Source organism: Carcharodon carcharias, chromosome 5 (genome assembly GCF_017639515.1).
Source record: "Carcharodon carcharias isolate sCarCar2 chromosome 5, sCarCar2.pri, whole genome shotgun sequence".
Lineage (NCBI taxonomy): Eukaryota > Metazoa > Chordata > Chondrichthyes > Lamniformes > Lamnidae > Carcharodon > Carcharodon carcharias.
The window spans coordinates 173,591,383-173,616,115 of record NC_054471.1 but is presented as its reverse complement, the minus strand read 5'-3'; the positions used below and the strand labels follow the sequence as shown (position 1 = coordinate 173,616,115).

At 41.0% G+C, this 24,733-nt stretch overlaps 1 protein-coding gene across 5 annotated transcripts in view; it reads right to left on the bottom strand.

The window, feature by feature from the left end:
• Window positions 1-24,733, bottom strand: part of lpin1a (lipin 1a) — an 80,383-nt gene that overhangs the window by 34,460 nt on the left and 21,190 nt on the right. For 4 of the 5 annotated variants that reach the window (XM_041188273.1, XM_041188272.1, XM_041188274.1 and 1 more), the window contains exons 4-7: window positions 23,279-23,610; window positions 12,158-12,268; window positions 10,761-10,868; window positions 1,753-1,882 (exon numbers count right to left, since the gene is read on the bottom strand). In XM_041188273.1, the coding sequence (XP_041044207.1) occupies window positions 1,753-1,882; window positions 10,761-10,868; window positions 12,158-12,268; window positions 23,279-23,610 (681 nt within the window). The remainder of the gene's footprint in view (window positions 1-1,752; window positions 1,883-10,760; window positions 10,869-12,157; window positions 12,269-23,278; window positions 23,611-24,733) is intronic. The other variant, XM_041188275.1, reaches the window with a different exon arrangement.

Sequence of the window (24,733 nt, the reverse complement as noted above, 5' to 3'; positions counted from 1 at the left end):
AGATTAGAGATGATTAACGTTTGTTGCACTTACTTATCCATATCAAACATTACTAAAATTTCTCCATGTCTAATAGGTAGTTCAATAAGAAGGCTTGCACTAATTCTAGGAATGTTGGATACGGCTGCATGAAAATACACTCAAATTTCAAAGTCAGGCTCGCTATAAAGAAAAATGAGGGGGAACGAAAAGAATAATAATAACAGAAAGAAATAGGGAAACAGTAAAAGAAGAGAATACTTTCTTCCATGTGTCACATGGTAGATATAGCTTGCCGCTATTAGCCATGTTTATGTTATGGCTTCACATACACAATTTACAACTGAAAAAAAACCATATGATTTTAACATTTCAGGTTTCAAGTTACTCGTATACAATATAATCACATATCTCCTCACCTGTAATAAATTGAGGAAAATCCATTTATGAATACATTAAAATTCTCAATGGGAGTAAAGCAGAGACATTAGAGAGAACAAATACAGATCTTCACAAGCAGGATTGAAGGTGGAAAGAAACAAAAGTGCAAATGGGATTCTGGGCTTTATGTACAAGAACATTAAATACAGAAGGGTGGTGCTGAATCTATACATGATATTGGTCAGACTGCATAATAGGGCAGTTTTGGGCATGTTTGTAGAAAGGATACTAATACTTTAGAAAAGTGCAACACAAGTTCACTAGGATGGCATCAGTGGTAAGATGATATAGCTAAAGAAGAAATTTATGAAGCTACATTCATTTAAGCAGAGAAGATTGTGACTTGAAATTGAACTGCACAAAATTTTGAGTGCTTGAGAAGGTAAATAGTCAAAAGATTACTTCCACAAGTCTATAAAGCAGAAACAAAGAGACAACTTAAAAAATGACAAAGCTTGGGCAGTGGAGGAGGAAGATTGGCAGAATGCTTTAAAATGGGGGTTATTAGAACGCATTAAACAGAGGACGGTTCAAACAGAGTCAAGCATGGTACTTAAAATATGACGGGTGGCTTCCCATGCACCCCTGACCTGGTCCCCATAACACAGTGGGCAGGCAGCGAAATTAACAGGCCATTTTAAAAACATTAACAGGCAATTAAGCTCATTAACAAGCCAACTGACCCAAATAATACACTGCCCATTCCATAAAACGGTTGCCATGAGCAAGGGGGCAAGATTCAGATGGACATTTTTTTAAAATAACGTTGTGCAAAAAGCAGGTAGGAAGGGAGGTGCATCTTTGTTTTTTTTGGGGGGGGGGGGGGGTGCGGTGGTGGCTTTGGGCTCTTCCCTGCCTGGCCATCACAACCCGCCACCCCACCCCTCTCATCCCTCTCCCTAGGCTTCCAGGTCCCTTCCCACCATAAAAGCCTGGGAGTTACCTTATGCCAGGATCCATCAATCTTCTGTGGGCCTCCTTGCAGTCCCAGCAGTAATCTCTGACAATGCTGGCCAAATCAGATTGACTGGCAACTCTCAAGTGGGTGGGGTTGCGAAGTCTGACCCTCACCAGAATAAGGCCACCCGCAGCATGTTGTTGCTGTGGGGTGGCTTTGTTGAGCATTGGTTGGAGTGGCACCAACTTTCCTTCCAGGGAGGCAAGCAATTCATCATCTCCCCCCTCCCCCCTCAAAATTCAGTCCTATGACTCTACTACAGTATATATTTGTAGGCAGCGTTTTCTCATTTGATAGAGGTTTTTGTGTTCTTATAAATTAACATTATGAATACACTTTCGTGATTATACAATTTTAAATGTTTTTCCAGATACCTTGCCAGTTTGAGGTAGCTCTCCCCATGCCCAGTGCATTTCTGTGTTTATTCTATTCATCCCTCTTTCTGATGGCTTGCTGACCAATTCAGAATCACTGTTAGGAGTAGGAGGGCGGGATCTTGAAGCACTGTAAAACAGGAGTAAATCTTCAATGGGAATAAAAATCAGGTGTGGCAAAGTTTGTCAACTATCAGCCATTCTAAGCTATCACACAAATCAAGGTCTACCTCTATATAAAAATAAAAATACCTGGAAAAACTCAGCAGGTCTGCCAGCATCCACAGAGAGGAACACTGTTAACGTTTCGAGTCTGTATGACTCTTCAACAGAACTAAGTAAAAATAGAAGAGGTGAAATATAAACTGGTTTAAGGGGTGGGACAGGTAGAGCTGGATAGAGGGCCAGTGATAAGTGGAGATAACCAAAAGATGTCATAGACAAAAGGACAAAGAGGTGTTGAAGGTGATAATATCTTTGTCCTTTTGTCTATAACATCTTTTGGTTATCTCTACTTATCACTGACCCTCTATCCAGCTCTACCTGTCCCACCCCTTAATCCAGCTTATATTTCACCTCTTTTCCAATTTTACTTAGTTCTGTTGAAGAGTCATACGGACTCGAAACGTTAACTGTGTTCCTCTCCACACATGCTGCCAGACCTGCTCAGTTTTTCCAGGTATTTTTATTTTTGGTTTGGATTTCCAGCATCCGCAGTTTTTTGCTTTTATCTACCTCTATACATTTTAGTTTAAATAGAAAATTCAGCTTCAAACTTTTTAAAAAGGAAACAAGGATATAATTTTAATGAGCCTAATCCAAGATTTCTTCAAACTTGTATCAATTAATACAATTTTAAATATTGCATTTTTATTAATATTTTAAACAAATACACTGACATCTACCATATGAATAGCTAATTGCACTGCAATTCAAAATATATATATTTACACTCTTCATTGTCTGTTAAAAAGGATGAATTAGAAGTTAGTTATTAGTACTTAGATGAAGATGCAGCAGATGTGGCAAAAAAGCCATTAATCTGCTCTTTAAATGTATAATTGTGTACATTAGGTTAGAAAATGTATTCACTTCATAAAGATAACCCCTAAAAAGACCCCTTCCAATAGCAAAAAAAATTTTCTGAAGGCAAAGTACATTTAACACCAATAAATCACAGAGTACCCAAAATATATGTGCAGAAACTATGCTTATTGTAACTCAATAGGTTATTTTATGAAGTAAATTCTGCTTTTGCCATATTTATTGGTTTGGAAATCAGTTTAATTCCATCGGTTATTATTAACAAAGAAAGGAAAGTGCTAAGGTAGACAAAATTAGCTCAGTGGCAGGAAGCAATGGTCGACAGGTGACTGGAAGGTTGTTTCCAGTGGAGTTTCACAGGGATCAGTAATTGCTGGCAAGAGGGAGCCATGTGATGAGTCGACTAATCCTCTGAGTTTTAAGAAACCGTTTTTCTCCAGGTCGCTGAACAGAAGGAGATGCCAAAAAAAAGGACCCAGAGTGGGTTCTCTCTCTCTCTCTATCCATCCTGCAAGCTTGAGCTCTGGTTGGTGTTTGACAAAACACCGCCTGTGGCATGAGTGAAGAATCCACACAGCAGCTGTCTCCAGAAGAATAGCTATAAATCATCCTTCAACCTCTAATTTGTTTGGTGCCAAATCCAGAAAGACTATCGAACCCAGCCTGAAACCACCCAAGTTATCAATCTGCAAGATCTGTATACTACTGACTTTTAAACCACTTAATCTGTCAGTTGGTATTACAGAACTGGAGTAATGCTAAAAAAAAATGGACACATGCTAAGGTTTTTCATCTTGCACTCATCAGGACAGGTCACAAGATTACATCATCAGCGGTCCCTCAGAATGAAGGATGAGTCAGGCTTAGAGAGACTTCAGATGACTGAGGAGCCCAACTCTAGATCCACATGTCCTTCCGTAATGGGGCACATTTTTGTGCAGGAGAGTGGAAATTTCAGCCTGGGTTGGCTTCCTTCTCCTTCTTCTGCCACCGCTGTTCCGCCTCGCTGCAGAGTCACTGAGCCTCGAAACGGACCAGGTGTTGCCACGTCGAGTGATCGGCAGCATTCTCCTCCCAATCAGTGGTGTTAATTCCTCCATGTTTTAGGACGAGTGTATCCTTATACCTTTTCCTGTAGCCGCCCTTTGAGCGTTGGCCAATGGAGAGCTGCGAGAAAAAAAAAAACCTGCCTTGGGAGGCAGTTTTTGGACATCCAGCCGCATTGGCCTAACCATCGGAGTTGGTTCTGAAGGAGCAGGGCTTCAATGCCGGTAAACGCAGCTTCATGAAGAATGTTCATGTTAGTCCGACAGTCCTCCCATTTGATCCTCAGGATTCCATGCAAGCACAACTGATGGAAGCTCTCAAGGATCTTAACGCGGCGTCAGTAGACAGCCCATGTTTTGCTGCAGAAGAAGAGGGTGGTCAGCACAATGGCCTTATAGAAAGGTTCCTGGTGCAAAGACAGCTTGAAGGCAGCATTGGAACAGCTGACTCTGTTAGACTTATTCATCAATGGTAATCCCTTGGGAAAGGTGGCTGCTGAGATAAGGGAAGTGCTGCACATACTCCAGAGCCACCCATCTATGTGGATGGCACAGGGAGATGCTCAACTGGCCTGGCACAGGTTGGTGAAGGGTCTTTGTCTTGGCGATGTTCAAAGACAGGCCAAGCCTCCTTTGCATGTCCTGTATAGAGTGAACCATCACGCAGCAATCATCTGCAAACTGAAGGTCATGGATGTCCATGGTGGTGAATTTTGTTTTTGCCCGGAAGTGACCAAGATTGAAGAGCTTCCCACCCAGATGATACTGAATGCTGACACCAGGTGGTAAGTCATCTCAAATGGAGGTGGACAATGACAGTCAGGTAAATGGTGAACAAGGTGGGGGCAATCACACAACTTTGTTTGACCCCAGTCCGGATGTCAAAGGTGTCAGTTTCAGATCCTCCATTCAGGACGGTGGCGGTCACGTTGTCATGCAGGTGTCTCAGGATGGTGACAAACTTCAACAGGCAAACTGTCGGAGGATGATCCATAGAGCTTCACGATTTAAGAGTCAAACACCTTGGTCAGGTTGATGAAGGCGAGGAACAATTCGATTTTGCTCCTGACATTTTTCCTGGATCTGTCTAACCACAAAGACCATGTCCGCAGTGCCCTGGGACAATCGGAAGCCACATTGGGCTTCCGGGAGGATCTCCTCAGTGACCAGATGAAGGCGGTTGAGGAGGATGGGGGCCAGGATCTTACCCACGATGGACAGGAGGGAAATCCCCCTGTGGTTTCACAATCAGATTTGTCCCCCTTCTTGTGGATAATAATGATGGTTGCGTTTTTGAGATATGTCCTCTTCATCCCAGAGGCAGAGGGTGAATTGGAGTCATGCCAGGAGTGGATCACTAGCAGCATGGTAGACCACTGCGGATGTACCACAAGCTTTGGTGGTTTTAATCTATTAGATGGCTCACTCAAGGTCATCACCGATAGTTGATGTATTGCTGAGGGAATCCTCCACAGGGTGTTGTGGGGGTCTCCTCCAATACAGTAGAGTCGCAATTAAGGAGCATTTCGAAGTGTTCCCTCCAACGCTGAAGGATGGAGTCGTCATCCTTGAGGAGCCAGGAACCATCCTGTGATCAGAGAGGATTTTGTCCGGTCAAGCGGGTTCTGTAGATAGTCTTGGTCACCTGGAAGAAGTTGCGCATGTCGTGCTGGTCAACGAAGGCCCAAATCTCGTGCACCTTCCCCCCTGCACCCCCCATCCACCAGTTGTCCTTCATGTCTCAAATGCGTTGCTGTATCACAGCCATTATGCGCCAGGTACATGGGAGACTTTGCCAGGCGATGAAGGCTGCTACTCTCTTCCACTCGCGATCGCAGATGTGTGTTATTGTCATCAAAATCAGTCCTGGCTCAGTTGTAGTACAAGCCCAATAGTGTGTTTGCAGGTGTCCAGGACATGGATTGTAGTTGCTCGCTGTATGTAAATGGCATCAGTGGTGGGCACTTGCTCCAGTGCACCGTGCAACTGGGCCTGGAACTCTTTCCACAGTCCAAGATCTTTCAATGCTGCAACATTCAGCTTTCTCCGGCCGGCTTTTTGGGTCCCCTAGCATCTTGGTGATGAACATCTGCCTGGCGCCGAGTGCACAAGTCAATGGTCCATCCAGCAATATTCAGAACCCTTCATGGCTCTCATGACAAGCACAGCCCTCAGGTCTCTTCCTTGACAATGATGTAGTCCAGGAGGTGCCAATGTCCTGACCTCAGGTGCCTCTTCTTCTGGAAGACAGTGTTCATCATGCTCAAACCATAGTGGGCACACTTGCTCGAGAGTAGGATGCCATTGGCATTGCCCTTCCCCACACCATTCTTGCCAATAGTTCCACTGCAGATTTCATGGTCAAGTCCAATTCGGACATGAAAATCACCTAGGAGGATGACCTTGTCATTCCTGGGGGTGGAAGCAAGGATGCCATCGACATCAGAGTAGAACCTCTCCTTGACTTCATGGTCAGAATCTAAATTTGGGGCACGTGCACTGATGACAGTGGCATATTGGTTACAACTAAGTTGCAGGCGTGGGGTCATCAGCCTCGCATCGAACTCCCATTGGGGATCAGAGAGCATGGCAACTATCCTATTCCTCATGGTGAAACCAACCCCTTGTTTGGAGGGGGGCGGGGGGGGGGGGTTGGTGTCACAGTCTAACTTCCCTTTCCAGAAGGAAGTGCACCCTCCACTGGCCTCCCTCAGTTGCCTCTCCCCAGCAAGCCAGATTTTGTTAAGAACAGTGATGTCAATGCTGTGCTTCGCTAGTTCCCTGCCACGATGGCAGTTCATCTTTCCGGGCCATCACGCTTTGGGTCAACAAGTGCTCTTATGTTTCAAGTTCCTAAGTTTAGTTTTTTTTCTTGTTTCGACCGCAGAGATGACAATCCCCCTGGGTGCAGTTTCCCATCCAGGAGAAACCGGCCGCCTATTTTTGGGGCATCTTTTCTAGCTCCTTCCTCGTTTGGGGTGAGCAGAGAGAGTATCCTGAAGGGGACTACTCAGTCACAGATGCAGCTGTCAAAAAGGCACCCCTGTCCCAACACAGGGTCTTGACGACCGTCACACATCCACATCCTCTGTGCGGAATCTTGGCTGGGGGCCTCGTGGTATCACAGTCCTGCCCCTGTCACCAATCCTCCATCGCCACAGGGATTTTTGCCTGATAGAGGCCTGCATGTGGCGTAATTTATCATGAGGACTCCAGCGCGCAGCTGGGTTCCACACGGTCTTGGAGGTTGTTGGCCAGATTCAGTGGCATGGTGGGTCAAGTGAACTCTGGTAGAGATATTTGCATGGAGAATGTAGCAGGAAAGAGTTAATTGCCAAGCTTTTGTACAAATTCAAACCAGGTAGGTCAACTCTGATTGACCTAGGGAATGGCTGTCCCCCAAGTTTTTGTTTAGTTGAAAAAGGCACAATGCATGGGAATACTCCTTCTGTCTACAAGGTACAGGGCCCTACATGTGGATATATGTGACTTCCAGCACCCATAAGTGAGCCACGCTGCAAGCCTGACTGGTAATCTCAAGAGCTTGGGGGACAGCCATTCCCTGGTTCATTCCTCATGGCAATGCCTTGACCAGTGTCAACCTGTCTGGTGCAAATTTGAACAAAAGCTTGGCAGTTAACTGTTCCCTGATGTGTTTTCCGTGGCAACACCTCTACCAGAGTCCACTTGCCAACTAATCAGCACTCTACTCATGCAGCATAAATTATTGTTCCCTTTACTTTTGGTATTCTTCTGATCCGTCCTGATGAGTGCAAGACGAAAAGCTTACCCAGCATGTCTCTTTTTTTCCAGTTAATCTATCCTCCTTCCACCATGTAACTAATTTGTATGCACATTCACGTGCACAGATGTGTGAACTCTTGAATGTAGATGAGAGAGAGTGTTGAAGCACTTTTATTAAGTTCAGGTGTTAAGTACAATAAATACTATTTTCTTTTCAAAACTTGAAAATCTGTGTCTCTCTCTTTAAAAGTTACTACTTAAACAGTTAAGCATTCACTGAATTGGTAAACTTATAGACTTTATAAAAGAAGCTGTTGGAGGTCAAATGAGACGTGGGAAGAGAGGGGAGCCATTCTACCCCCCTTCACCTAGATATAACATGCAAAATAAATGAATGCCTGCCTTCAATTCAGTATTTAACCTAAATAGTGGTAATTCTGCAAGTCTGATTTGATACATCATTACCTCATCCAATTATTAGGTCTAATAAACTGCATGGCATTACTCTTGCTTTACTTCATCCAATATGTGCAATACTTTAGATCTTAAATCTAAAATCTGGGTGTGATAATGTTGTTGAACCCTTCATTTCCCAGTTGGTTTATTAATAACACTGTTACAGCATAATGAAAATGTTCCCCATGTATTAAGTTTCCAACTGTCAAGCTGTGAAACAAGATTTCCTAACATTTTAGATTAACCGATAATTTGTTGTTTAGCTTCATATATTTCTAAAAAAAAAAAAATTCCCTCCTGAAACAAAAAACAAAATCCGGTGGTTATGACATGAAACTTCCTAGAAAACATCACTAACTATGGTGCAAGAGGGCTGTTGCTTTTTTTTTGCTGAGAAATTTGCATTTCAACTGAACATTGAAACATTGCAATGGACAAATTTCCTGGTTTGTTTGCATGATTTACAATGTACCGCTGTCAAAACCATCTGCCTCTCATTTATTCCTCAGCTGCAAAAGACACGCACACGCGCACACACACACACACACACACTCTGGACTGATGTACTACCATGGATTTAAGCCCAGAAGTTCACCCACAACAACGTCCAAATCATGTGATATCAGCGCAACTGAGATGCTAGCAATCTTCGATTTCTTTTCCTTTAATTTTTAAAAAAATTAGATCTACACTAAAAACTTAACCAAAGTTAAGAACCACATCTCTCACATACTCCAGAGAATACCTTTTCAATGAACATTATCACCATGCTATATAATAAGAGGGAGAGCAGTAGCAGAGGCAAGAGGCCCATTTCCACCATCTGAAACTAGCCTTGATCCAATTTGATTCACTCATCAGGATATCACGAAAGGGCTAAGTGCACTGGGTACAGCAACAGAACCCACCAAAATCATAACTGCAGTGTCGAATCCTAGTGCCTCAGAAAGAAACTCACACTAGCCAAGTTGTTCCAGCACAGTTACAACAGCAACATCTACTCTGTAGTGTGGAAAATCTTCCATGTACATCCTGTCCACAGAAAGCAGGACAGATTCAGCCCATCCAATTAGCCTACATTTAAATCATCAGTGACGGAAGAGTTCATTGGCAGTGCTATCAAGCAGCACTTAACAACAACCTGCTCATTGATGCTCAGTTTGGGTTCTACTAGGGCCATTCAGCTCCAGACCTCATTACGACCTTGGTCCAAACATGGACATGAACAGGCGAGGTTAGAATGACTGCCCTTGACCAACGTGTCTTTTTTTTTTGTAGTACTTAACTGATTAACTTAAAATGTGTAGGCCATTAAATTTCTTTTTTTTTGCACAGCCACACACAAGCTGTACTTAAAGGGGTCAAATTGTGCATGGCTTGTGCAGAAACTTTCAGATTGCTACATAGTTTAGAGGGGACATTGCCCTGTACATCAAGCCAACATTCTACAGGTGTGACACCAGAGACGCCAGTAAGGGCTTTTCACCGATCAGTGCAGCGTGTTTAGCTCCATTTGTAACTCAAGTAATGTTGCATACAGCCATTAACTGCTTCAAGATGTGGACAGTATTCAGGCTGGGACAATTAATGTTTGTCCCAGGCAATAACCATCTCTAATAAGACTTTCAATGCATTATCAACACCAAGATTGGACGTCACCATAATAATAGCACAGCGAAGATCAGGAACCCCAACTTCATTTTCTAATACTCAACAACAAAAATATACAGAAAATATTTTTTCCACAGAGTAAGGATCATACTAAACTATCACTTTTACATCAGCATGAGATGATGTCTGGGGAGCAAAATCATTAACCTGACTCCTTAGAAAGGTTTGGATCCAGAGGTGAAACAAACAAATTTGTAGGTATCAAGTCACTTTATTCAAGCAGGTAACTGGACAGCCTAGACACTTCAAAAACTTTAGTTTAATGTTAAATGTTAGAAGTACATTAATGCCCCCAGTTCCACATAAAGTGTTGGAAAGTTGATGTCCAGGGAGTGAGGGGCTCTACAAACACACACCACCATGCATACAAAAGAACCCTCTTAGCAATGATCAGTGCCAAGATCCAGCAACACAGGACATTCAATAGAGCTAGCTTGAGGGGCGCCAAATGGAAATTAGCATCCAATAGCAAAGTCAAATTCAATGTATACAAGGCAAATCTATGTATTTGTTTTTAGGTCTTTGGAATTATTGCATTCCCCTTAAATATTTTAATAGACGGATATCCATTTACCGAAATCAGGCAGAAGACATTCTGTGAATCACAACTGTTTTATTGTTAAAAAATAGTTCAGTACAAATACCAGTTTCCAATCTTCCCTTCGGGATCCTTTTTCTGTCCAGAAGCAAACCCCACCCCAACTCAGGAAAAGCCTAGCTCTTCAACACGGCTTCAATGAGCATCACCTGCTCTCAATTCACTCTGAAGCTGGTCCTTTTTACTCTTAAAGGGACCTGCATTTTGTAACATTGTCATTAAAATGCTCCCTTTTTTAAAAAAAAAACCAATCCGACAACAAACAAGGGGAATGATATATGCATAATAAACTTCAGAAATTAATTTTAAAATACAATTCTTGCACGTTTCTAAGAACAAACACAAATCAAAACTTCTTTAGGTTAACTGAAAAGATTAAATTGAACAAACCGAACGGTTAATATGTTAGCAGCTTCACAACAGCAGGCACTGCAACAACACTCTTATACCTGAGCATAGATGGAAAAAGAGATGATGGCTGTGGACAAGAGCTAGACAAGCCTCCAGCAACAGGAGCCAAAAGATGTGAAGTACGTTGATTGTATTCTACAGGCAGACTGGAGTTTTGTAATGTAGCAAAGAAAGCAGAATTAATTAGATTGCCCGGCTCTTGCTGAAATATCTGAACACAGATTGTACAAACGACAAAGACAACAATGGAGCCGACTGTTACATCACCCGCTTGCTGTACTGACAATTAATGTTATGTAACCAGGACACATATGAGCTAAGCAAATACAGTGCTGTTTTCCATCTGAAAAATGGAATAGTACTTTTTTAAAAAAACCTTGCACCTGATATAACTGACCAAAATACATGCAAAAATTGATATCACTGGAGAACTAAGTCTAAAACAGTGTAGGATATCCCCATTTGATCCCTTTATACATAATTTGGGGTTTCAAAAAGAGAAGACTTCAACATTTGTTTTAAACCTTCCAAAGCTGACTGACCAATGAAATCCAAGGTTTTCTACTTTATTTCAGTTGTCCAGCGATCCTACTTGTGTTTTCATTATCTGTGACTGACTGTGTTGACTGTGGTGTCAACAACTGGTGACGAAATAAGGAACTAACTTTGGAATTTCCTGATCATCTGATGAAACATGAACGACTAATATCTGCCACAAAAAATAATCTAGCAGTTAGTTTGGCAACTGACAAACGGGCAATTTTCTGTCTGATCAAAATGAATTTTATCAATACTTGTGTTAAGTGGCAGTGGAGCTCCCATTTCTGGTAATGAATAAGTCACTGTATTACCCACTACTTTGATGTTGCACAAGTCTACAAATTGATCTTTAAAAGACATGTTGATCTATTTTTGCATTTGTTCATGAAGAAATGTGCAATCTTCAAGCGTTTTTGCCACGTTACTTGCACCCAGAACCAGTGTCAAAAGTGATGCAGTTGTTAACCAACGTGGTCACCGTATCTTTAACTGTTTCAGCCAAAACATTACTTGCTGTTTCTAACTGAAATGCAAGTTCCTCAACAATTTAAGCACATGCAGTCATATATGCTTTCAGAGTGTTTGTCCAATTAAACTTAAGGCACTGTTTGCTCAGAGTGCAACATTAGAACTGCTGCAAGAGCTTCCATTTTACAAGTGCACATTACTCAAAATGATTAAATTGTGGTATTGAGCCACATGTTAAGAATTAACTATCCGAAATACCAGCAAAACAAACGGAATCTTTCCCTCCCACTCACCCCTGTTAAAGGTCATGATTTTTTTTGCTTGCCATTACAAGTACATTGATCTGACAAAAATCAGATAGAACAGCAATATTTAGTAATGCAGGAATGAGTCAGAGACATTGTGAAACTCACAAAAGACCACATACCTATGTCTGGACGAACATTCGCTGTCTGAAAGGGGATGCACCGGAGATTGGGCGAAGTTAACCGAGGTACTGACCTGCAGTTGTTTGTCACTGTACGTATTAGTTGAGTTCCTTGAAAGGGAAAACAATGCAGTAAATAGTAGGAAGCTTTTATTGGCAAATTGTAATTGTTAAAAAAAAAATGCAGTGTGAATAATGATATTGCACAGAATCCCACTTGGGTATAAAAAGGACTGAAGAAGCCATATGGTCTCCCCATTATTTTCCAGTTGGATCCACCAATTAAATGAAATTTAAGCGAGAAGCAAAAACACTGAACTGTGAAGTCTGCTTTTAGAGCTGATCTGAAACGCAAAACATCTCACACAGTAGACATTACGATGGGAAAGAACAGAATGTTAAATTTGTCAAACTCTTGGATTAAATGTTGCAAACCTCATTTGACTTCTTTGCTACGTGAATCTCTATGGCGTAGAAAACTCAATTAGGCTTTGCAAGTGCTTTTTAAAATCGGTGAAATATAAACAAGGTCATTAATAACATTCCAGAATTACCAGAATTTAACAAGCTGCAGCATTACTTTAAGACACAGAATATTATTACATTTTTACACCCTTACATGCACGAACTGTGCATGTTATGGATTTACATTTCAATAATGATCACCTAACGCAGCTCATGATGTTTGATCGTTACTTATTCTTCACCAATGTTAATACATGCGATTATTCCTATGCAGAGTGGGCTAGCCTCACACACATGGGATGTGGGCTTTGCTGGCCGGGCCAGCATTCGCTGCTGAATGGCTGCAGGGTCCACGTATGCAGCTCCACAAAAATAGTATCTGAGCAGCACCCGAGCGTTAAACCACCAGGTTTCTTCTGCTATAAATTTGAACTTGCCTGGAGGTAATGTAACAATTCAGACCAAAACTGCATGCTAAAAGTAGAATTTCAGACAAGCATGTCTTATTAGGACAGCACCAACTTAGTGTCTGTTTTCACCCTTTGACCAAAATAACAAATTTTCGTATTTGCAGGTGTTTAAGTTAAATGATATATTCATTGGTACAAACGGATTCAAGGAAGAGACACAGATACTTTGTAATGCAGCAGACACAATCTCCACTGGTGGCAATCACACTTTGTAAACATTTAAAAAGATTGGGAAAGGTGAAGTACAGGGTTGACAGAAATGAATGGGTTTTTTTTCAGATAATAGGCAATATATAATTACTTCATAAATTTTAAGGTGGAGTAAGAGCAAAAAGTTTTGGAGCAACTCAGCAAGTCTGGCAGCCTCTGTGGAGAGAGGAACAGAGTTAACGTTTCAGTTTGAGATGATCTTTAATCAGAACTGAACTAGATCGAAATGCAAAAGTATAAGCTGGTGGAGGGGGGGGAGGGGGCAGGAAGAATGAAGGAGAAGAACAGGTGGCGGGCAGGGGAGTTCAAACAACAAAAGGTTTCATGAAGCAAAGAGAGTGGCAATGGGTTTGTAAAAGAACAAATGTCTTCTCCAAATGAGGCATGAATGGCTACTTAAAACCATCTGAATGCTACATGAAAAGGATAAAGAAAGAAAGGAACAAGATGAAGACCGACCCAGCAAGACAATAAAAAAGGGTAAAAGAAGAAAACACGGAAGCAAAGGTTACGGTCTAAAGTTGTTGAAATCAATGCTGAGTCCAGAAGGCTGCAGAGTGCGGAGTTAAAAGATGAGGTGCTATCCCTTGAGCTTCACTGGAACACTAACAGGCCATGGACAGAAAGGTCAGAATGGGAGAAAGGCAGAGAATTAAAATGACAAACAGCCAAAAGCTGAGGGTTTTGTTTGCAGACTGAATGAAGGTGTTCCACAAAGCGATCACCCAAGCTGCATTTGGTCTCCCCAATGTAGAGATCACATTGTGAGCAACAAATAAAGTATACTACATTGAAAGAAATACAAATCACTGGACAGTGAGGAGGAAGGAGACAAAAGGGCCAGTGAAAGAGCCTGACCTGCTCAGATTCTCCAGCTTTTTGTTATTTCAGGTTTCCAGCATTCACAGCATTTCGCTTTTATATTAAGTGGGAATAAAATAGAATCAATTTAATGAAGGTCTTTAAAACAAGACAAGATCCAATTTTTAAAAAGTTGGAGTGATTATTCATATAAGATGTTTATGCAATAAACATCTATGCAAAATAAAACAGTGGGCATGAAAGCCAAGATAGTCTCAGACTATACGTCATCATCAAAATAGTACAAGAAATTCAAAGTCAGCTGACTCAGAACGACACAGAATTAATTTCTGATTCAAAGGGTAGGTGGTACTTTTGGGCCAAAACAAAAAGTGAAATTCAGACCAAGTTCTGAAAAAAGGTCTCGATAATGGAGCAAATTGGTTGGGCCATGATATCTGTTTGGGCACAGTTAACTAGATGGTCCAGATTTTGCTGTGGTAATGAGGGCAAAATTGTCAGCAATTGCAGTGATTACTCCATCAAAACTGGCAGGAACTTCTGGAGTCACATGCAAAGAATAACACAGAAATGCAGAAATTGCTGTCAATGATTTTACACCTCACCAAAGGGTGGACTGTTGAGACACCCCCTGACTGCAATCAAAGGAGAATCAATTTAATTGATGAAAACTTCTACTCTTATGCTATTAGTCTCAGTGTAAAAAAATATCTTGTTGAATAAGATGTAACTGGGCTTTTAAATGGTGTACTAACTCAATTACTGCTTTAAAACATCCCATGGCCCTGAAAGAGTAACTTTATATTTGTTGAATGTCAGATCTCTCCAGATTATAAAAAATTGCAAATTAAAAATATAGTTTAATATTTGTATATCTTTATTTTAGCTTCCATCTTAATCCAATTATAATTATTAATTTCCCTATTTGAAATTCTTAATCAAAAAAGTGCTAATATTTGGTTTAATTTCATGGTTTGCTTCAATACTGCAACACATAGCTGTCTATCCACTTGCTGACATCAGTGCTGTTGCATGCCAAGACATCCCCTTGACTTAGCACCAGACTTACACCACATCACAAAGATCATTACACCTTGGTGGGAAGCTTTCTTTGGGGTTAGCAGTGACTGCCACCCTCTCCACACCTTGCTTTGCCACTGACCATGAAACCTGGGCATATATTTTTTCTGACCTGCAAGACAACGTAGCCCCAACCAATACGTTCACTTGATTAAATTTAAATGTATATAGACATATCGATTGTCATAGCTGTTTCCGGGCACGTTCAATAGCAAATGTGTGCACGTACATTGAATATCCGCCCATGCAAATGTCCATAACCAAATTATTATTGGGGTGCATCAGAAATACAACACATTGAGACTTCCCGGTCATCAAGGGCTTTCTGCAGTGATGTGTAGCAGACACTAAGTGGTGCTGTAGTTAAGCATTTTCATTATTTTACCTCTTATGGATAAAATTGGAACATTTCTCAGTTTCTCACAAACAAGTCATTTTTTGATAAATGGTAAAGTCCAAAACCAGTAAAATTCTACCATTCAATCTTTTCTATCACATCAAATTTGTAGTTATTATTTGCAACCCAAATATTAACTGAACAGAGTTTTTCTGCTAATTCTATACAACTACCAGAGCAAGTAACATTTAGCATGGTTTTATTTTTGTTGGTGTAAAGAAGATTGTATATGATTTGGTAAAAAGCACAACTGATTCAAATCTGTTCAGGCCAGCAATGTGTCAATATACAAAGACAGTTAAGTCTCAACACATATTACGTGACACGAAGTAGAAAGATGACACTGGATAACTGCTACATGATCTTTAGTACATTCAGTGCGTAGGCAATGATCGACAAAATAAATAACAAATCTAATTTGGATAGAGCACACTACTATAATTAGTCACTGGTACACAGAGGAATGAAACCATCACACTTGTTCTGCAGCATACAGAATAAACTTTGGAAAATAGGTCAGCTGTCATAGGATAATACAGCACAGCAGTGAAGGAGACCATTCAGCCCAACAAGCCTGCACCTGCTTTTTCAAAGGCCAATCCAGTTAATCCCACTCCAATTTATTCCCATATCTTGGTTTTCTCTTTCGAGTATTTATCCAATACCTCTTTGAAAGCTCCTAATGAATCATCTTCCACCACCTTTATCAAGCAGTGCATTCCAAATTGTAACCACTGGCTGCTTAAATAATTCTTATTTATGTAACCTCTGGCTCTTTTATCAATTACCTGAAGTCTGATCCCTCCAGCTATTGAGCCTTCAGCCATTCGAAACAGTTTCCTTTTGTTTATTCTATCTAAACCCTTCAAACTTTTAAACAATTCCATTAAAATCGCCTTTTTTTCCTCCTCTGCTCTAAGTAGAGCAATCCCAGCTTCTTCAGTCTATTCACATTATTGTGATCCTTCAACCCTGGAACCATTTTAGTAAATCCCTTCTGCATCCACTCCAAAGCCTTCATATCCTTCCCAAAATGCCGTGCCCAAAATTGGACACAGTACTTCAGCTGTGGCCAAACCAGGGTTTTTTTTTTGTCAAATATAGGTTCAGCATAACTGCCTGATTTTTTTACTCTATGCCTCTAACTATAAAGCCCAGTATTCCATATGTTTTCTTAATCTGTCCTACCACCTTCAAATGACTTGAGCACAAACACCCCCAGGTTTCTCTATTCTGGCACTCCCTTTACAGTTGCGTTGCTTAGCTTGTATTGTCTTTCCCCCAGCTTGCTCATGTCCCCTTGAAACCTATCACCATCTCCCTCACTGTTTACTACACTTCCAAGTTTCATATTCTTTGCAAATTTCAGACTTGTGCCCTGTACACCCAAGTCCAAATCATGAATGGATATCAAAAGCAGCAATGGTTCTACTACCAAAACCTGGAGAACACCATCTTCCCTTCTGCTTGAGGAAATAGTCAATCATCACAATTGGTATCCCTTAGTCAATTTTGTATCCATACCACTACTGCTCTTTAACATATCATAGAGTTTGGATTTCCAGAACTCTACAAAAGATATCAAAGAGCAGCAGATAATTTTTATTGGTGCTTCAACTCCTGCTGTTCTAGCCCTCATTCTATTTCTCCCAGTGTCTCTCCTGTAAATCTACCACAACAGGCTCTGGCTCAGCTGTCAATCTCCCTTTCAGACTTTATGGAAGCAATACAAACTCACTTAGCTTTCACGTATGGAGTGCCTGCAAGGTCATCAACTTCTCAAGGCACTTCACGTGACAACAGACATCAAGCAACAATGGGAAAAATCTTTGGGAAGGTGACTGAATTAATAAACAAAGATGTGTTTTTGAGGAGGCATTGAAAGAGGAGATAGCAAGATGGTTCAAAGGAGAGTATAGGGTCAAGAAAGTTGAATGTTCTGCCATTGGAGGCGAGAAGGAAGGAATAGCCTATTACATAGAATATAAGCACAGAAACTGATCATTCGGTCCATTTACTTCACCCTGGTGTTTATACTCCATGAGTCTCCACCCATTCCATCTACCTCATCTCATATCTTCAGCATATCTATTTCATTTTCCCTCATACTTGCCGAGTTCCCTTTTGAAAGCATCTAAGCCATTAGCCTCAACCAATTGCTCTGGTATTGAGTTTCACATTCTAACCACTGGGTAAAAAATTTTCTCCCTATTTCCCTGTAGCATTTATGAGCAACTATCTTCCCACAAGCGGAGACGCGGTGAGATTTTAACATGTTCAAAACCATCCACTTGCAGAGTTAAAATAGAGCTCATTCTCTCCGCATCTACCCTGTCCAACCCATTCATAATTTTAACGACTTCCACCAGGTCACCTCTAATTCCATTTTCTAAAGGAACCTCATGGGGAGGTTTGTTAATGCTGTTGGGTTGGATTTAAACAAAATTGGCAGGGGAATGGGATCCTGAGAAGTAGTTCAGGGGGGAGAGAAGCTGAGATGGAATTACAAGTTAAAACACTAGTGAGTGAGCCTGGAAGGCAGAGGAAACATAGGCTAGATAAGAAAGTAGTGAGGTTGGCAAGGGTAAATGGAATATATTTTAATGCAAGGAGCCTGAGGAATAAGATAGACAAGCTGAGGGCACAGACAGGCACATGGGAGTATGATATCACAGCTATGACCGGGACATGGCTTAAAAAGGGCAGGATTGGCAGCTCAATGTCCCTGGTTATAGGGCATTCAGACGAGCTAGAGGAGGGAGGGGATAGAAGGAGAAGGGGGGCGGGGGGGGGGGGCGTCAGGCGAAAAAGAGTCACAATATTGATCATGGGATCAATTATAGCAATGAGGAGGAATGATATCTTGGAAGGATCATCAAATGAGGCCATATGGGTAGAAGCAAAAAACACACAAAGGGGCAAACATGCAGTTGGGTGTGTACTATAGGCCAACAAAACAAACAAACAAAGTCAGAGATAGAGGATCAAATATGTAATCAAATTTCAGAGAAGTGTAAAAATAATAAGGCAGTAAGTGTAGGGGATTTTACCTACCCAAATATTAACTGCGATAGTTTTATTGTGCAAGGTAGGGAGGAAGCAAAATTCTCAAGTTGCATCCAGGAGAACTTTTTTAGCCAGTACATAGAAAGCCCAACAAGGGAGGGGGCAGTTCTGGACCCAATATTCGGAAATGCACCTGGGCAGGTGGAAGGCGTATCAGTAGGGGAGCATTTTGGAGATAGTGACCATAACTCAATTAGATGTAGGTAGTTATGGGAAAGGATAAGGTTGGGTCAGGAATAAAAGCTCTAAACTGGAGAAAGGCTAATTTTACTAAGATGAGATACAATTTGGCCCAAGTGGACTGGGAGCAGCTACTTGCAGATAAAACTGTGTCAGAGCAGTAGGAGTCATCCAAGGAGGAAAGAGAGAGTGTACAGAGCAAATGCGTTCCCGTAAAGACAAAAGGGGGGGGACCAAGTCTGGAGAGCCCTGGATATCAAGGGACATAAAGGTTAGGATTAAAAAAAAGAGAAGCTTATGGCAGTGACCGACGGCTCAATATGGCAGAGTCCCTAGAGGAGTATAAAAAAATGCAGAGTGAACTCAAAAAGGAAATTAGGAAAGCTAAGACAGTGCATGAAAAAGCATTGGTGGATAGAGGTAATGTGTGCATGAACATGGAAGATGTGGGTACAGTCCTCAATGAATACTTTGCACTGGTCTTCACAATGGAAAAGTGCGAAGCAGGTATAGACATCAGGGTGGAGGACTGTGAACTATTAGAGGAAATTAACGTGAGAGGGGTGGTACTAGCAGGTTTAGCGGCCTTAAAAGCAGATAAACTCGCAGGCCCAGGTGAGATGCTGTTGAGGGAAGCAAGGGAAGAGATATCAGAGGCCCTGGCAGTAATTTTTAAATTCCCTCTGGCCACAGGTGAGGTGCCAGAGGACTGCTAACGTTGTCCCATTATTTAAAAAAGGGAGGAACGGATCGATCAGGAAACTACAGGCCAGTCAGTCCAACCTCGGTGGTGGGGAAGTTACTAGAAATAATTCTTAGGGATAGAACATATCTGCACTTGGAGACACACGGATTAATTTGGAATAATCAGCATGGATTTGTTAAGGGAAGGTCATGTTTGACAAATTTGATGAAATTTGTTTTTTTTTTTGAGGAGGTAACCAGGAGTGTCGATGAAGGTAATGCATTTGATGTGGTCTACATGGGCTTTAGCAAAGGCCTTTGATAAGGTCTCATGGCAGACTGCTCAGAGCCAATGGGATCCAAGGCAAGTGGTACATTAAATCCAAAATTAGCTGAGGGGCAGGAAGCAGAGGGTGATGGTAGAGGGATATTTCTGTGGCTGGAAGTCCATGTCCAGTGAGGTTTTGCAGAGCTCAGCGCTGGGACCTTTGCTGTTTGTGATGTAGATAAACAATTTGGACTTAACTGTACGGGATCTGATCCAGCAGTGCACGGATGACGTGAAAATTGGTAGCCTGGTAGATAGTGCAGAGGATAGCCGTAAACGGCAGGAGGATATCAATGGACTGGTGAGGTTGGCAGTGAGAGCGAGATGTAATGCACCTGGGGAGGGCTAACAAGGCAAGGTATTACACTATGAATGGTAGGACCCTGGAAAGTACTGAAGATCAGAAGGACCTTGGTGTGCACATCCACTGATCCCTGAAAGTAGCAGGGCAGGTAGATAGGGTGGCTAAGGCAGCATATGGGATACTTGCCTTTATTAACCAAGGCATAGAATACAAGAGCAGGGAGGTTATACTGGAACTGTATAAAATGCTGGCTTAGGCCACAACTGGAGTACTGCGAGCAGTCCTGGTCACCACATTATAGGAAGGATGTGAATGCACTAGAGGGTGCAGAGGGGATTTACCAGGATGCTGCCCAGGCTGGATGGTCTGAGGTATGGAGGAAAGATTGGATAGGCTGGGTTTGTTTTCCTTGGAGAAGCAAAGGCTGACAGGGGACCTGATAGAGGTGTATAAGATTATGAGCAGAATAGATAGGGTGGATAGGAAGGCACTTTTTCCATTAGTAGAGGGGTCAATAACCAGGGAGCATAGATTTAAGTTAACAGGTAGAAGACTAAGAGGGGAGTTGAGGAAAATTTTTTTCACCCAGAGGGTGGCGGGAGTCTGGAACTCACTTCCTGAAAGGGTGGCTGAGTCAGAAGCACATGTAACATTTAAGAAGTATTAGATATTCACTTGCATTGCCATAGCCTCCAGGGGGCTGGAAAATAGGATGACTGTAGTCAAATCTTTGTTGACCAGCGCGCACACGAAGGGCCAAATGGCCTCTTTTGTGCTGTAAACATTTGAGTCAATGAAGAAACCCCAGCCTGTTCCATCTTTCATGATAGCTGTGATCTCCCCCTCCCAGTATTTCTCCAGTACTTCTATGTGCTTTTCATAGTATGAAAATTAGTGAAGTTATGCCCCAAGAAATAAACCCCAGTGTTTTGCTAGCATTTTTAAATTGCTTTGATGATCTGAGATGTCACTTTTAATGATTTGTTCATCTGGATTACCAAATCCCTTTGGTCCTCTACCCATTCAGTTTCTTATTTTCTAATGTGTCTGTGGTGTTTCCATCTTTCCTACTAATGCACATCACCTTAATTTTCTACAGCATTTTAGAATGGATTCTTTACCCCATATGTAATGTTTGCCCTGATGTTATTTTGCCACTCCTCCCATCTGTTATCTGTCACTACTTCTATTTCCCCCGGTTCGATTATTTCCATATTTACCGTGCCCCATGATGTACATTTACAATAACACTTCCTTCTCCTTTTGCACCAAATGTTCATTCTCACTAACTTCCCACAGTCACTCTCGTATAGCAAACCATTATTTATCAATTGAAGATCATTATTTACTTTAAAAGGGGAAGTATATAATATTTCAAAGTAGAGGAAAGTATTGGCTGACAGAAGGAAGAAGGAAAAAGGAAATGCAATTATTATTTTAATTGTTCTAACGAAAAGCAGATATAGAAAGCACTTTTGTGCTGTAAACCTCTTATTCTAAAGATACCCTGGCATTCTCATGTCCTTAGGAGTCTAAAAGCTTACTCTAATTTTATGATGGTACATTTTAATAACGAGACATGACTTTACACTCATGCCTCCTTAACCAGCAGCTTCTCAATCACAAGATGTATCATACTCAGCAGATTCCAAACAAAAAAATAATAATTCATTTTCCAGTGAGTGGAAAATCAAACAGATGATTGGACAAAAATGTAACAAGGAGAAAATAAAAAGAGGCGGAAATAAATTAAAAAGGGGATGGGGTAAAAAAAGGGAAGCAAAAATCTAAGATGTACTTTTGTTTTGTTTCAAGTATGCATGCGTGTGCCTTTTATGCTGACCTGTCTTGCTTCTCTCAAATGGGACCAATTTACATACTGTTAGCTTTCAGAATTTTAGTTTTACTTTTCATACCTGTATCGGCTGACTTCCTGTATAATTTTTCTTCCAAACTTTTTTTTCTTTTGAGTCCACTCACCCTGTTTTCTCTAATGTGCTTTATTTTGTTTACTTAATAGCTTCCTGACTGAAATAATTTTGTCATCTAACAATCTCCCTCAAGCATATTGCAGGGTCAGTCAATCCATTAACTTCCAATCATTTGTGCTTCTGTTTTTTCTTCCCCCAAATGCACCCCCACCCCAACCAAATTAATTTGTTGGCCTTGCATCTTTGAGAATTGAACTGTGAGCTTCCCACTCTCCCTCCAGATACTAACTATCTTGCTGGGTATTTTTAGCATTTGGCACATTTTACTTGGTCATTTCCCCAGTTACCAAAGTCCAAAATGATAAATGCTAGACAGAGATCCACAAATTCCTCATTCATTTTAGAAAACGAACTGGCCGATATTAGCAGCAGTCAAACTGAGCAGTTCCATCCCGATTTCACAGAATCCAGCAACGAGAGAGAGATTTGGATAAGCAATTCCAATACTTTGCCAATTTCTGGAGAAGTGAAGCGCTAGTCTGAACTGTACAAATAGCTAGCAAGATTCTCCAAGAGAAGAAAATAAGGTTACTTCCCCCCAACACCCACCCCCTTATCAGTGTTCCTTCTTGGTGCATTTGTACAGTTGAATACATAGGAAAACAAAGAAAATTCAGAGTGAGTGTAACGCAGAGACAATGTTGGAAATAAGACCCTGTAAATTATGATATCTTAGAAATGATTTTTAACTAGCTTTTCTGATAAGCAAAACATATTATTCAATTTTGCAGCTTCAGCAAGCTTTAGCTTTGTTTACTGTTGAAGCACAAGCAATGCTTTAGTAGTGTAGTGAACAAATAAACCAACTAGACCATACCAGAACAACCACCTTTTGAATCATGTCAAACTAATGCATAAATATGTAGATAAAATAGTCAAAGTTTTAATTTATATACAACAAAAAAAAATGCATTTGGCTCATGTACAAAAATAGCCGCAATTAACCTGAAAAGGCTGTTTAATTTCTCTCTTAAGAGGAACTGCATTAAGAAGCAAACAAAACTCTGAAATTTGTGAATCCCAAAAGCAGGCAAATAAAGCTGCAAGTAATTAATTAAAGGAGTATATTCCCTATGAATGAATACAACTTCCAAAGGTGCAGTTGTGATTTTTCTTTTACATACCTTATGGTTTCAAGGAATTCGGCCTCTTCTTCAGAGCTGATCTCAATAGAAAACATGTCTCCATTCTCTGAGGTATCACCATTATCATCTCTTTTTATATTGTCCACTCTTGATTTGCGCCTCCTTTTTCTTCTTTTCTTTACTGAGCTGCTACTCAATTGATTCTCCGGAGAGGGCTGAATAACATGAACAGCTATTGATGCTTGTGTGGATCCACTAGATTCCAAATTTCTCTGTCTATCAAGAAAGCCTCTTCCCACTGTTCCTTCTTTTAGTGCAGCACCTTCTGATATAAGGATAGGTGAAGTGGCCAGGTGTAATGGAACATTTGCCTAAAAACAAATGAATAAATGTTTCAATTGCACTTAATCTGGACCAGTATAGCAGTCAAGAGCAAGCATTCACACCTTTTGTTATTAACATGTGACTATATCTGACTTTGGATCTTTTGAACATCAGAGAATCTTCCAAAGGCATTCAGGACAAATGTATCCTTGTTAAACTCATCTAGATACTGTAAGTCAGACACATTTATAGTGAAGTATGTTTACTAAAGGTGCATAAAAAGTATTTTACTAAACAGTTGCTGGTTTATAATAGTTTAATAGGGGTCTGCCTCTTGAGTCTGAAGGTTTTCTTTTAATTTATTCTTTCATGCAATGTAGGCATCACTGGCTAGGCCAGCATTTACTGCCCATCCTTTGAGGTGGTAATGAGGAGCCACCTTCTTGAACTGCTGCAGTCCTTGTGGCATAGATACACCCACTGTGCTGAGAGGAGGGGAAGATTGTGGGTTCAAGTCCCATGCCAGGACTTGAGCACAAAAATTAAGGTTGACACTTCAGTAGATTTCTGAGAGATGCTGCGCTATAACAGTGGTGCTTTTTTTCAAATGAGACCTTAAAAGTTCTGGCCTGCCCTCTCAGGGTCTCAAAGGTCCAATGGCACCGTATCAAAAGAAAAGCAGGGGAGTTATCCCCAGTGTCCTGACCAATATTTGTCTCTCAAACATCATCACACAAAAAAGATTATCTGGTGGCTATTATCACATTGCCATCAGTGGGAGTTTGCTTAATTGGCTGAAGAGTGCTTTGGGACATCCAGTAGTCATGAAAGATGCCATATAAATAAAAGGCTTTTATTTCTTTTATCTTTAAATTTAACAGAGAAGCAATTATGCTCTGGTGCTTCCTCTTTTACTCCAATTAGACTATGCTTCCTGTAGCCAGCAGCACTCCACCGGCCTCCAAAACATATGACGAAAATACCCAGACTGAGAATCACTACAGCTACATGTTTATGTACACACAAATGATTCTTCTCTCCAAACTTCAACAAAAATCAGGGAGACCAGGGAGGATGACCTAAGGGCACACATTAAGTCTTTTATCAACACGAATATGGAGACCATTAAATTGGGCTTGCTGATTAATATAGAAAATATTATCTACCCAT